The sequence below is a fragment of the Meriones unguiculatus genome, chromosome 8 (genome assembly GCF_030254825.1).
Source record: "Meriones unguiculatus strain TT.TT164.6M chromosome 8, Bangor_MerUng_6.1, whole genome shotgun sequence".
Classification (NCBI taxonomy): Eukaryota; Metazoa; Chordata; class Mammalia; order Rodentia; family Muridae; genus Meriones; species Meriones unguiculatus.
In genome coordinates this window covers 109,151,584-109,164,663 of record NC_083356.1, presented here as the reverse complement: position 1 = coordinate 109,164,663, position 13,080 = coordinate 109,151,584, and the positions used below count along the sequence as shown (strand labels likewise).

Genomic DNA, 13,080 nt, shown 5'->3' with positions numbered 1-13,080 from the left:
ATCGCAGGAAAATAACAAGAAAAAGAATAAGCAATGATTATTGCTCCAGGTCATCTCTTAGGAATGCTTTGACCTCAGCAGAGCATACACAAGTAAAAAAATTATAGGAACTGAAGTTCCAACTTTCAGGAATAAATCTATCGGCTACTGTGATGGTTTAGTTGAGAATGGCCCCCATAGGCTTTTATGTTTGAATAATTAGTCCCCAATTGGTAGGACTGTTTGGGAGTTTGGGAAGGATTGGGAGGTGTGGCCTTGTTGGAAGAGGAATATCACTGGGTCTCGGCTTTGAAGTTTAAAAAGCCAGTGCTATTCGAAGCCAGTGTTCTCTCTCTCTCTCTCTCTCTCTCTCTCTCTCTCTCTCTCTCTTCTTCCCTTCTTCCCTCATACTTGTGGATCCCTATCATGATGCTCATGGACTGTCATCCCCACTTCACTCCCCCTCCTCAATGGCATGATTGCTGAGAGCATGATTGCCTGAGAGAAAACGTGAAGTAGGAACTGCTGGGGCCGATGGCGACCTCAGAGGACGAGAAACAGACTTCCCAGGAGGCAGGCTCCATCGAGCAGCTCGTTTAATTGGGGGAACAAAGGCTTTTGGGGTGAGTGTACACCATTGGTTGGCTAAGGTGCTGGCAACGCCTTATTTGCCTAAGGAGAAAGTCCAGGTGCTGGCTGGCACATCTTCAGTCATCCCTTATGTCTAGCATGTCGGTGTAGGTGCGCACACTGTGTGTTTACCCTGAGTCCTTACGGAGGGGGAAGGTGTCCGGTGTCCTGGAACTGAAACTGCAAAGAACCATGAGTTGCTGGGAATGCTAGGAACCGAATCCAGGCCCACTGGAAGGACAGCAAGGAATTTTAACCACTGAGCTCTCTCTCCAGGTAAGGATTGTGCCAGGTCAATGGCATTTGTGGTCTTCAATTAGTGGCTGTCTCCCCTCTAACTTTGTGGTGGCTTTGCACTCTACGTCCTGGTTTTACCATGCCAACTGTTGATGGGAAATGGTGAACTTGATATAAGCAGACATGAGAGAAAGAGGCTGTGTTAGAATACAGGTCATCCTGGTGGCAGGACATAGGGACATATAGAAGAGTGCCAAGACCCTTGTGGTGGTGTGGAGAGGAACGGCCCCCATAGGCTCATGTGTTTGAACGCTTGGCCCATAGGGGGTAGCATTGCTGGGAGGTGTGGCCTTGCTGGAGAAAGTGTGTCACCATAGGGGTGGACTTTGAGGTCTCATATGTTTCAGGCCAGGCTAGAGGCACAAAGCTTTTTCCTGCTGCCTGAGCATGGAGATGTAGAACTCTCATCGGCTCCAGCACCATGTCTGCCTGCATGCTGCCATGTTCCCACCATGATGATAATGGACTAAACCTCTGAAGCTCTGAGCCAGCCCCAGTTAAATGTTTTCCTTTATAAGAGTTGCCGTGGCCACGCTGTCTCTTCACAGCAGTAAAACCCTAACTAAGACAACCATCAAAGACCAGTCATCCCCAAGCAACCTGCTAACTATGGAAGATGCATTCATATGCCAGGGAGGGACAGCTAGTCAGAGGAGCAAGACCACTGGGCAGCCCCGAGACACGGATGAAATGATAAGCATCGATGTTTTTACGCCACTGTGTTTAGTGTGGCTTTTACACAGCAGTGAGCAGCTGATGCAGGAAGCATGGTGAGTCTCGTGTTCTGATACTGAGGCAACTCGTGCCCAGAGACAAGTGAGAGAAGAAAATGTCTGCAAGTTTTATTTGTAGAGTCTGGCAAGCCTGAACCATAAAAGCTGAAAAATGTTTAGAGAGTTGCCATTGGGGTTGGAGGATGGAAACAGTCCCTCTGCCGGGCCCCAAGGCTGGAAGTGGCTAGGGCAGGCGGTAACATGGTGAGCTGAAGCTTGGCTTGCCGGCCTTACAGGTCTCCTGCCTGTCTCAGGCCCTGGGGTCATATATGCGGCCCATGAAGACTGGGAACTTGTGTTGCTGGTCCCAGAGCACGAAGAGGAAAGGTTGCTGCACCTCAAAGATGACTAAGTTTCGGGCCACGGAGATGGAGGAGACTCCAGCTGCCTCCACGCCTGTCTCCGTCAGCTCCAGCAGCGTCTGGTGCTTCATGGTAGACACCTGAAGATCTGGGTCCTCGGTCAGCCCACACAGGTTGAGATCGTAAGTGAAGTCAAAGAAATCTGGGGAGGCAGGGGACAACAGAAGAATGAGATCAGACATCAGCAGGAAGCTCTAGGTGGATGGAGATTCTGCTCTTAGTTTCCTGGGTTAGTCTCAGATTCCCGTAGTCTCTTCCTCCTCAGATTCAGTATATCACGGCTTCTGGTTTGGCCAGTGGGAGCCGTGTCAGCAGGCCCAGCCACCACTCTCAAGAGGCGAGAGGCCTGCTCTCTGCCCACCAGCTACTCTCCCCCCAAAAAATGACACCATACTTCCTTGTCTTTAAGGACTTTGGAAAGTAGAGAGAGATAATATGCTATAAAATGAGATCACATGATGGTAAAAATTCTGTGAAGTGATAAGAAATATATACTAGTCTCTGCCCTAAATTCTCGACAAAGAGTGTCTATAACCCTGGCACTTCCTTAGCAATAAAGGTACTGGGAGCATGTTTTGTTTTAACATTTGGTTTGGGATTTGTTTTTCTTTTTTCCCCTTTCTTTTATTTCTTTCAGAGACAGAATTTCTCTGTGTAGCCCTGGCTGTCCTGGAACTCTCCCTGAAGACCATGCTGGCCTCTAACTCACAGAGATCTGCCTGCCTCTGCCTCTGAGTGCTGGGTCTAAAGGCGTGTGCCACCACCAATCGGCTTAATATTTGTTTGTTTGTTTTTCCAGTTAAAAAATCATTTATATTTTTATAAATTATAGTTTATTCACATTGTACCCCCGCTGTAGCTCCCTCCTTCATCACCTCCCAATGCCACCCTCCCTCCCTCATCTCCTCCCATGCTGCTCTCCAAGTCCATTGATAGGGGAGGTCCTCCTCCCCTTCCCTCTGACCCTAGCCTATCAGGTCTCATCAGGACTGGATGCATTGTCCTCCTCTGTGGCCTGGCAAGGCTACTCCCCCTAATACTTGGTTTTTGATCCCTGTTCCTAAAGCCCTTGCAATTCCGCAGAGGTAGGAGCACTAGGTGCATCTTTTAGTCCATTATTTGGTCTTTTATCTAGAAAATCAGATTATATATTAGGTGGTCAAATGTCAGGACAGCAAATGAGTGTACAGATCTAGCAAGAGATGAACTCAAAGGTAAGAAAATAGTGTTTCTGTGAGAGCAGATGAGCTGGCCCTGATGGTGTGAGTGAGGCAGAGCTACAGGGCTGACCAACTCAGCCACCAGGCAGGCCAGACTCAGGCTTGGAGTAGGCCCACCTCAACATCTACCCCATCTATGAGCTGCTGGAGCAAATGAAGGGGCAGGTCCTGAGGAAAGAAAGCTGCAGGATCTCATGACACAGGGCAGCAACAGGGTATCTGAGAGGGGTCCAGTGAGGATCCAGCATTGACAGCGCAGCAGAAGCCAGAGGCCCCGGACCACACCAATGACTCAGGGCAATTACTGCAGTGATTTACAGCAAAGCAAATAGAGCTGTTTGGGCAAAAGAGTATTCTGTGTGACACAAGCATGACACACTGCAGCATGCACAGTGAGATGTTCGTTTGTTTGTTTTTGTTTGGGGGAGGTTACAAGGCTGGAGGGAGATATGGAAGGATGAGTAGATGAGTGGGATTGGGGTGCATGATGTGATATTCACGAAAAATCAATAAAAAGTTAAAAAATATATTAAATCTCCCAATCAATGGGAAAAGGAGAAAATGGTGCTTCTAAAGTCTCCTGAGAACTCAGAGCCCCTAGGCGGTCAGATCTAGATGGATTTGAGCATATCCTGTGAGGCGGTGTACCAGCGAATGCGGCTGGGGGTGTGAATGTCCAAGGCCATGTGGGTCACCGGTTCCAGTGAGCCACACAGCAGAAACATCCCAGAGAGCCGGAGCTCTGCGCTGCTGTTCCGGCTTGACTCCAACCGGCTCAAAGGGAAGTCGTGCACACTTTGGGCAAGTCACGTAATGTTTCTGAGTTTCAGCTTTCTCAGTGGCCTCCTGGGATAAAACCCCTGTCCCTTTAACTCGCATAGCTTAGAATGACAGCCACGTTCCAGCATCACCGTTTCCCCGTCCCCAGCGGCTAGCGCTCACCTAGCTTCTCCATGACTGACAGCATGTCTTGGCTGCTCTTCACTTTGACACGAGGCATCATCAGGTAAGTGGACTGGAACTTGGACAGCTCCAGCTTCTTCATGATGGCCTTGAAGACAGTGGGGCTGAGTGCCTCCTCCATGCTGTCAAGCTGGTACTTCGGGCTCTGGGGCACCATGAGCACAAAGCTCAGGTTGTGAGAGAGCTGCAGCAGTCCCACCTACAGAGCATGAGGCACAGCTCATCAGCTCCTCCTGCCCAAGCCCGTTCCTGTCCTCCCCGTTTCCCGTGCCCCGAGTCTGTCTCTACTGTATACTGCTTCGGTAAGCAGCAGGCACACCTGACTAGCACGCTGTGCCATCGAGTGGCCATGCCAGTCGGTCTCACTGAAACACGCTGGTCCTGGGGAGAGCCCAGGAGTGAGCACAAGTTTTGGATCAAACCCTGACTAGCAATGAATAACAAAGGAGGGATTTGCTTTCTTTATTCTTCCTTTCCTTCTTTCCTCTCTCCCTAGTGCCTTCCCCCTTTCTTTTTTCTTAGAAAGGATAGGAGATTCTGGCTCAAAAAATCCCTCCTACTGAGACACAGAGATACACACACAAGCAGAAAGGGACCCGGAGATCTCCCAAGGTAGAAACAAGGCTGGCTATGCCAGGAAGGTGTTTTCCTTATGCACAGTGGTGAGGCTTTGATCCCACCCTACGGACCGGTGTCCTGCAGTTCTAGCAGGAAGGAATTCGTGGGCACCGGACATGGGGAAGTTACTAACTAGAATCTTTGGGCTCCATGTTTTTCTTCTTCCTTTTTAAATTTTAAGACAGGACCTTTCTACTATACAGCTCTCTATTATGTACCCATCTGCTCTGCCTCCCAGCTGCCAGGATTAAAGGCGTGTGCCACCTATTCTGTCCTGTCCCTCTCCTGACCCACTAGTTATACTGTCCAATTTCCACAAAAGAACTTAATTCAGCCAGGCCTAATGGCACACACCTTTTTTTTTTTTTTTTTAAGATTTTATTTATTTTATGTATATGAGTGTTCTATCTGCATTTACACCTGCCAGAGGAGGGAATCAGTTCACATTATAGATGGTTGTGAGCCACCATGTGGTTGCTGGGAATTGAACTCATGACCTTTGGAAGAGCAGACAGTGCTCTTAACCACTGAGCCATCTCTCCAGCCCCCGGCACACACCTTTAATCCCAGCACTTGGGAGGAGAGACAGGTGTCTCGTCCAGTAACTTAAGCCCTGCATATACACACACTTACCACATTTCTGCACACACACAGCTATCCATCTACAAGTGTGCTTATGCACATGCACGCACACGCAGACCACTTGGCGGGCTACTTGGAGTGGTGGCTGCTGAGAAAGACACACAGAATGGAAACACAACTCACTTTCTTTTTTGCCATTTGATGCAGTAGAGATGAATGAAGAAGCTTTAGAGTCGTGTCTAGACTCATGTCTTCCAGCCTAAAACTCCCTGCCTGGGCCAAAATTAGAGAGAGGAGAAGGGAGGGACTAACAGATGGAAGTTTGCAAGCAGGTCCTCCACAATGATAAGGAGAAAGGAAGTTGGGACCGTCCGGTATGTCTGAAGCAGGGTCAGAGTCAGCCGAGAGCTTACCTTGGCCTTCAGGGTCCGGTCGTTGAAATGGGCCATGGGATACTTTTTGCTGCTCAGCATGGGCACCTTAATCACAGAGTTCTTGTAGAGAAAAGATTCCATCGTTTTTTTTTGATCAAATGTTTTCTTCCACTTGGCTGAAGGGAGAAAGGATGGCTGTGATTCAGGTGGGGACAAGACGGTGTTAAAGGTTCTGTTGGATCGGGTAGGACAGGCACATGGGAACATAGCATGGTGCTCTCAGCCTGGTAATGTGAGGACAGGGAGGGAGGCAGAACTGGGTCAGTCACGGTACCCACCCGAGGTTTTCCTTACCACTCAAGTAGACGGCGTTGAGCAGGATGAGGCGGGTGTCGGAGGGCAGGGTGTCCAGCAGCTTGCTGATCTTGTGGTGGGTGTTCTCAGCCACCCAGGTGTTGATGAGCTCTAAGTTAGCATCTCTATCCAGACCCAGGGCTCTGGGGCTGCTGCCATACAGGCTCTGAGAGGCATTCACAAAGGCGTCTCTTATGGCCAAGTCTGAGGGGCAGGACAAGAGAGGGGAGGATGGGTCCTCTGAACAACTCCACCTCTCCCTTCAAAGAGCACACCTGCCATGAGTTTTGGTTTTGCTTTTTTTTTTTTTTTTTTTTTTTTTGAGATGGCTACATTATGTAGCTCTGGCTAATCTAGAACTCATGTAGGCCAGACTGGCCCAGAACTCACAAAGATCTGCTTGCCTGTGCCTCCTGAATGAAGGGATTAAAGACCATCACATTATCCAGGTTTCCATGGTTCTTGCTCACTCCAATGCAGACAAAATCCTGGTGCAGGGACCAGCCTGCTCCTTTATTATAGATATGCAAACCAGGCTCAAGAAAACATGTCATGAACTAAGAAGAGCAAAACTCCTAGGCACCCTGCAGCTTCTGCTTGCTGCTGACTAGTGCTTGCTGGACAGACTTCTTGACACAGCCTGCGTTTGACTTTCCCTACACTTGTTCTTTCCTTATTCAGCAGGAATAGACCTGCTCCCAGGCCTCAGGGGAAGTCCATGACAAGACTTCTTGACTTTTATTCTCACAGCCCAAGTCCCTGTGAGAAAATTTGAGTGCTTGAAAGAGTAGACTGTTTTACTGGACTGGATAGATCAACGTATTTGATCAAATACAAATTTGATCAAAATAGATTGAAAGCTCACACAGCCTAAAAGCCAGAACCTCAGCAGAACTCTGGATGTAAGCAGAGGGGAATGTTGAATGCAGTAGAATTGCCCATTAACTGAGCAGAACAAAGGACCCGCTGGTTGTCAGTTAGTAAGGAAGCATTTATTGAGGCCTTTGAGCCATATGTTTTTTTTCAGATTTATTTTAATGCCAGATGTGGGAAAACTTGGGAGGTAGAGGCATGACACCTCTGTGACATCATGGTGGGCATTGTTTACATAGGGAGTAAAGGCTAGCCAGGACTACAGAAAGAGAGAAGGAAAGAGAGGGAGAGAGAGAGAGGATGGAAGGGGGTTTGAAATTTTTAGGCAGTCTCCTTCCCTTTTTTCTGTATTTCTTCTTTTCCTGTATTTTCTCAGTTTTTTTTTTAACAACAAATATGGCTTTTATAGTAAGAAAAAAAAAAAAAAGGCCAAGCATGACAGCACAGGTCTATAGTCTCAGCAACCTAGACCAAAGGATTGCCAAAAAATGAGGTTATGCTTTCAATCCCATTATGCAGGAGACAGAGGCAGGCCGATTTCTATAAATAAGAACCCAGCCTGGTCTATATAATGAGTTCTAGGACAGTCAGAGCTACATAGGGATACCTTGTCTCAAAACAAAAAAACAAACAAACAAAAGGAAAAAGAAATGGAGGCTACAAAGAAAGCGATCTCAGTAAGTAGGGAAACAGAGGAAGAGGGCTGACAATGTAGTTCAGCCCTGGTCTTAATCACAAAGACAACAAAGAAGAAAGGAAAGACAGGAGAACATGGTTTCTCACAAAAGAAAGAAGGCGAGAGTGAGAAAAAGTGGGACTAAGGATTTAGCCAGGTGGAAGTACGGAACACCAGAATTTAGGAGGCTGAGGCTGGAGGAGAATCTGAGTTTGAAGCCAGTCTTGGCAACACAGCAAGACCCTATTTCAAAAAACCAAAACCAACCGGAGAAAGAAAAGCCAGGAAGAGAGGGATTAGACTAACTCTATAATTTTAAAGCTCTGAAAGCAACAGAGCTGTATCCTCCAAGTCATAACCAGGCTCTGGGCGCTAGAGGCCAGCACTGAAGTGGACCACCTTCCTCCCATGGGAAGGGCGCCACCTCCGCCAGTCGTCCTGACGCCCCATCCCCATCGACTGCTGAGCACCTCTGCACAAGTGGCCAGCTCTGCGGAACCAAGTTTGAAAACGGCTGCGTAACCTGAGCACGGTGGTGCACACCTGTAATCCCAGCACTCAGGGAGGCACAGGCAGGTGGATCTCTGTGAGTTTGAGGCCAGCCTGGTCTAAAAAGCCAGTACAGGACAGCCAAGGTTACACAGAAAACAAAAACAAAAACAGAAACAAAAAACCCAACTGCATTAAATTATCTGTAAAGTTTATTATTTTTATTTACTATTTGCTGGTATTTTCTACCTAACATAAACATGTAAACAATAACAAACTCATGTAACACGAAAGTACAAAAGATGAGTCTTAAGACTCCCTTGACCTAAAACTTAGCAACTTTTGTTCACTTTATGCTTCTATCCTCTAACCTCTAGCCCTAAGGCATGCATAGACTTTTCTTATTATAAACAATGGACAAATGCAAATGACTCTCGGGAAGGACTGCCCAGCTCTTGGAGCCACTTGAAACTTGCTGAGGCTTCCATCTGTTCTTACTCATCCCTAGTCCAGGCCCTCCATCCTCTTTCCCAGGCTTTCTTTCCCAGAATCCTCCATAGCTTACTGTCTGGATGCTCACCTGGGCTGTGGAAGATCTGAGACACAGAGGTGACACCTTTGGATGAAAAGTCCTTCAGAGCCTGGTGGACACAAGCAAAACCCTTGGGGTATGACAGGATGCTCTCCAAGCTGCTCTTGGTGGTCTCTCCAGCTCCTGCAACAGAGGACAGAGAGATGCGGGTTCTCGGGGGAGGGATCGGAGACGCACTATCTGGGACTAGGGCTGAGGACTGGCTGGAGTGGAGGGTGTTCCCTGCCATGTTTCGGCTTCAGAAACATGGTTTCTGATCTGTGTTCTGGAAGACAGTCCACACATCAGAAGGAAGGTGGGAAAGTCCTGAGTCACCCCACTAGACTTCACCAAGGCTTCAAACATTCCCACACATATTTCTAACCGCTGTTCCACATTCACTCTGATTTAGATGTTTGGATGTACAAAGGGTCATCCTATAAGCAGAAGCACTTGATCACTACTGTAAAAGAGGGTAGATGTTTTTCATTATTAAGCATTTATTGTATGTTTTTTCTACCATAATAGCTAAATCTTGTCAAGAGCATTTCTCCTGGTCCAGGTATTCTAACACCTCTCCTATTGTATCTTACTAAATTGTCACTAAGCCTTCTATACAGAATACTCCCTTTCCTATTATGTAGAGGAGGACCCTGACATTTTAGAGATTACGTTATTAATTAATGCATTTAAGGCTTCAAAGCTAATAAGTGAAAGATGAATGCAGGACTTGAACTAAAATTAATTGAAATCAACTGACTAGAAAGAGCCCCCTCCCTGGCCCCCAGGAGGCTGAGGATGTTTGAGGACAGCCTGGTGTCATACCCGGAGAGTCAGGTGCTTCAGCCATGGTGGGATGTTAGGAAAAAGGATCTTATATGTGCAGTTTCTAGATGCATTTCTGGAACTTTCCTTGTTGGGGTAAGAGGAGTGTCCTTTCTCTCTCTCTCTCTCTCTCTCTCTCTCTCTCTCTCTCTCTCTCTCCCCTGCCTGTGGCAATTTGTTCTGCCTTTGAATGAATCTGAATGTTCATTCAATGTTTTGAATGTCCTTTGAATGTTCTGCCAGATGAATCACTCTAATGGAGGGAGAGGGCTTTTGTTTTATTTTTTTTTTGTTTGTTTGTTTGCTTGTTTTACCTTCTAGGGAGTCAAGGCAACACATTCTGTGACTCTTGGCTTGTAGAGGGAGCTCTCACCTCTCTGCCTACCTGGGGAGAATTCCCTCTCAGGAGGGGCTGAGCGAACCGCCTGTGACGGCATAGCAAGAAAGTGCATTACCACAACTCTACCTTAGGTCTATCTCTAGTGACTTCATTTTCCTCATCACATTGCTTTGAACCATGGGCTGGTGACTGGGACCTTATTTCATATATTGTTAATGAGTCCATAGGGGGTTTATAAGCAGCAGCACGGGTTGGAGAGATGGCTCCGCTGTTAAATCTGGGCTCACAACCAAAAATATAAGCAACAGTGCCTACTTACATCATTGTTAAACGAAGCAATGCTCACGAATGAAGACCTACCATCCCCATCATGTAGCCCACGTTACAGCTACTTTCCAGAGACATAGCTTTGCAGAAAGTGTTGGTGGTTGCTGATCCCTGTGGAAGGCTCCCATTTACGGCCTGGGAAGAAGTCAGAGCCTTACCAAGAAGGAGCTGCGTGAGTAGGCTGGCGATGCTGAATGGGGAGAACGCCATGTTGGTCTCAGCCTTCTTGGTAGCTGAGAAGGCATGGTAGAGCTTCACAGAGAAATCTGTCAAAGCCTCTGCCAGCGTGGCCTCTGAGGAGTCTCTGTCTGAGTCAGAGCACTGCGCAAGTGGCTCTGGGCAGGAGGGTTCAGTGGGAGCCTGGGTGGGAGGCTCTGTGGTTGTGGCAGTCTGGGTGGAAGGGTCCACTGGGGACTGGCTGGAAGAATTCACAGGGGGCTGGTTGGAAGAATTCACAGGGGGCTGGCTGGAAGAATTCACAGGGGGCTGGCTGGAAGAATCCACAGGGGGCTGGCTGGAAGAATCCACAGGGGGCTGGCTGAGAGAATCTATGGGTAGCTGATCAGCCAGTTCAGTGGGCTGGATGGAGGACTCGTTGGCAGGCTTATCCGTGCTGTCATTTGTTATTTTGGTGGATGCATTGTTTGCTGGCCAGCTAGAAGACTGCACATTGCTACTCCAGGGGCCATATCCTTCAGCGAAGATCTCTTTGTCTTGAGAAACCAGTGGGTCGTGGGTGCCATGGCTGGCAGCCTCTGAATCTGCGAGAGCTCTGTCCTGTGGTTCAAGAAACAGTGTTTTCATTTCTTGGTGAGCCATAGTCTCCCCTCAACCACTCCGGGCAGGAAGAAAAGATTGGGAACACATCATACCAGTCTTTTCTGGTACAGACTGGCAGGTGAAGGGTCTGCCTTGGGCCACCCCCCCAATTCCTACAGAAACAGGCAATGCTGGGAAAATTCTCCATGGAATCATGAATAAATCCCGATTTGGTAATTAGTTATCTGTGTTCAGGGACTGCCATGCATGGAGCTGTTTTCTTGTAAATATCTACTTGCTTTGACTCACTCGCTGGGTTAGCGCATTTGTGGTCTTATTTTAGGACTGTGGGTCTTCAAAGAGTAGGATGTGGCACAGCAGTGGGTATTGAAAAGTTAGTATTCCAAAAGGAAAGGAGCGAATGGTGGGGACTAGGCACAGTGCCACAGCCTGTAGCCCCAGGCATCTGGGCTTTGGGACCTCCTTATGGGGCAGGGTGTTTCAGAAGTGGGAAGGAAAGTAGGAAAATCCACATCCCTTGCTCAACTGGGCCCTCATCTGCTACCTCCCCAAGGTCACTGGGGATGCCAGCTTCCACCACAGCACACTGCTCACCCCCAGGAAGCAAGCACCCACTCTTTTTATGAGTTTACTTTTCATCCCTGTCCTCCTAGGCCACTGGAACCACAGCGCTCTCAACCCTGGTGCTGTCCAGGCCTGTCTGCTAGCCTTTCTCCTTGCACCCCGCCTTCCACAGACCCCAGCCTGGAAGAGCCTGTCACAGCGGCATTGGTGGCGGTGGGGTCTGTTTTCCACAACTCCGGGCTTGTTCTTCATCTTGCTTTCTTTGACCCGTCCAAGCCTGGCTGGTGGGCTGGGTGGGGTCTATGTGTTCTTCCTTTTATACAATGGGTTAAAGAAGCTTGGTGAGGGGTCGGCCCAATACCATTCAGCTAATGTACCTTCCCTTATAGAATCTAGTCCCTCCTCCAACGCTAAGGCAAGGCAGGAACTTACGACTCCCGGGAGGAGAGTTCCTCCTTTGCCAGCCTCTGAAGAGTTAATTCATCCCCCACTCCCACCCCTCGCAGGGAGACCACTTACCCCAGCCAGCAGCAGCAGCAGCAGGAGGGTCAGTGGGGTCAGCCTGGAGGCCATCTGGGCAGCGATGTCAGCTGCGTCCTGCGAAGCCAGTTAGCCTCAGAGCGAGCCGCGAGCCTAGCAGCTCAGGCGTCCACCCCATCCCCAGGCCCGCCCCCATTCCATTTCTGGCTTCGACCCTTAGTGCTGCGCTCTCGCCTCCTCCCTCTGGGACAACCTCCTCGCTGGCTCCGCCCTCTGTTTTGTTTTCCCCAAACCGCTTCCCTTTCCCGGCACCGGCTGGCCGGTTCCTCCCTTCACGCCCAAGTCTCCGTCCATCTGTTCAATCTCCCGGGTCCCGCTTAACTAAACAATAAGCCAGAGGCAGCAGGAGAGAAGGGCCAGGGCGAGCTGGGCAGCACAGCTTTGAGGGAGGAGGAAGAGGCAGAAGGCTCAAGTGGAAGCAAGCCTATGGAAGCTGGAGATAACAAACAGGGGGCTGGAAAGTTGGGGAGAATTAGGCTGGAGACCTCCCTGACCGGCCCTCTTAACTTTGCGTTCTTCCCAAAAGCCCCTCTTACAAACCTGGTCCAAGTTCTTGGTCACTAGGCAGCTTCAGGGCAGACTGAGTGGACAGTTGCAGAGGGTCAGTGAGGGTGGGGTGTGGGGCAGACTCAGCTATTGGCTGCCTCAGGACACTGCCCAGTTAAAAATTGAGGATGATTGATTGCTAGGGTGAGTTCCTGTAAACCAGGATGGGGAGGGCCTGGGTTTGGCACTGTGGGCCAGGGTAGAAGTTTAGCCTGGAGCTCCTCCTGAAATGGGGTGGGAATAGGGTATGAAGTGATGGACAGGGCGGCGAAGCTTGAGTCTCTTGGTGATGCACAACCAACTGCTCCTCCTGGGTTCCATGAGTGAAGATGAAACCAGGAGAAACACAAAACACGCCCAGCATTTTGCAAGAGATGCGCATGTTTGGAGAGGAACC

The 13,080-nt window shown here is 49.0% G+C and overlaps 1 protein-coding gene across 1 annotated transcript; it reads right to left on the bottom strand.

Moving 5' to 3' along the window:
* Positions 1-1,723: 1,723 nt before the first annotated feature.
* Positions 1,724-12,805, bottom strand: Serping1 (serpin family G member 1). The gene is made up of 8 exons (XM_021642899.2): positions 12,678-12,805; positions 12,117-12,194; positions 10,412-11,030; positions 8,771-8,905; positions 6,153-6,356; positions 5,838-5,974; positions 4,204-4,423; positions 1,724-2,183 (listed from the first exon to the last, which is right to left on the bottom strand). Exons 2-8 carry the CDS (start codon positions 12,168-12,170, stop codon positions 1,930-1,932), a joined length of 1,623 nt encoding a protein of 540 aa, XP_021498574.1. The 5' UTR covers positions 12,171-12,194; positions 12,678-12,805; the 3' UTR covers positions 1,724-1,929.
* Between the last annotated feature and the right edge of the window lie 275 nt (positions 12,806-13,080).

Coding starts and splice junctions, on each gene's coding strand:
- Serping1 (XM_021642899.2), bottom strand. CDS start 12,170: ATGGCCTCCAGGCTGACCCCACTGACCCTCCTGCTGCTGCTGCTGCTG. Junction 6,357..8,770: donor TCAGATCTTCCACAGCCCAG/GTGAGCATCCAG, acceptor CCTGCCCCTCAG/ACTTGGCCATAAGAGACGCC. Junction 5,975..6,152: donor CAACGCCGTCTACTTGAGTG/GTAAGGAAAACC, acceptor TTCTCCCTTCAG/CCAAGTGGAAGAAAACATTT.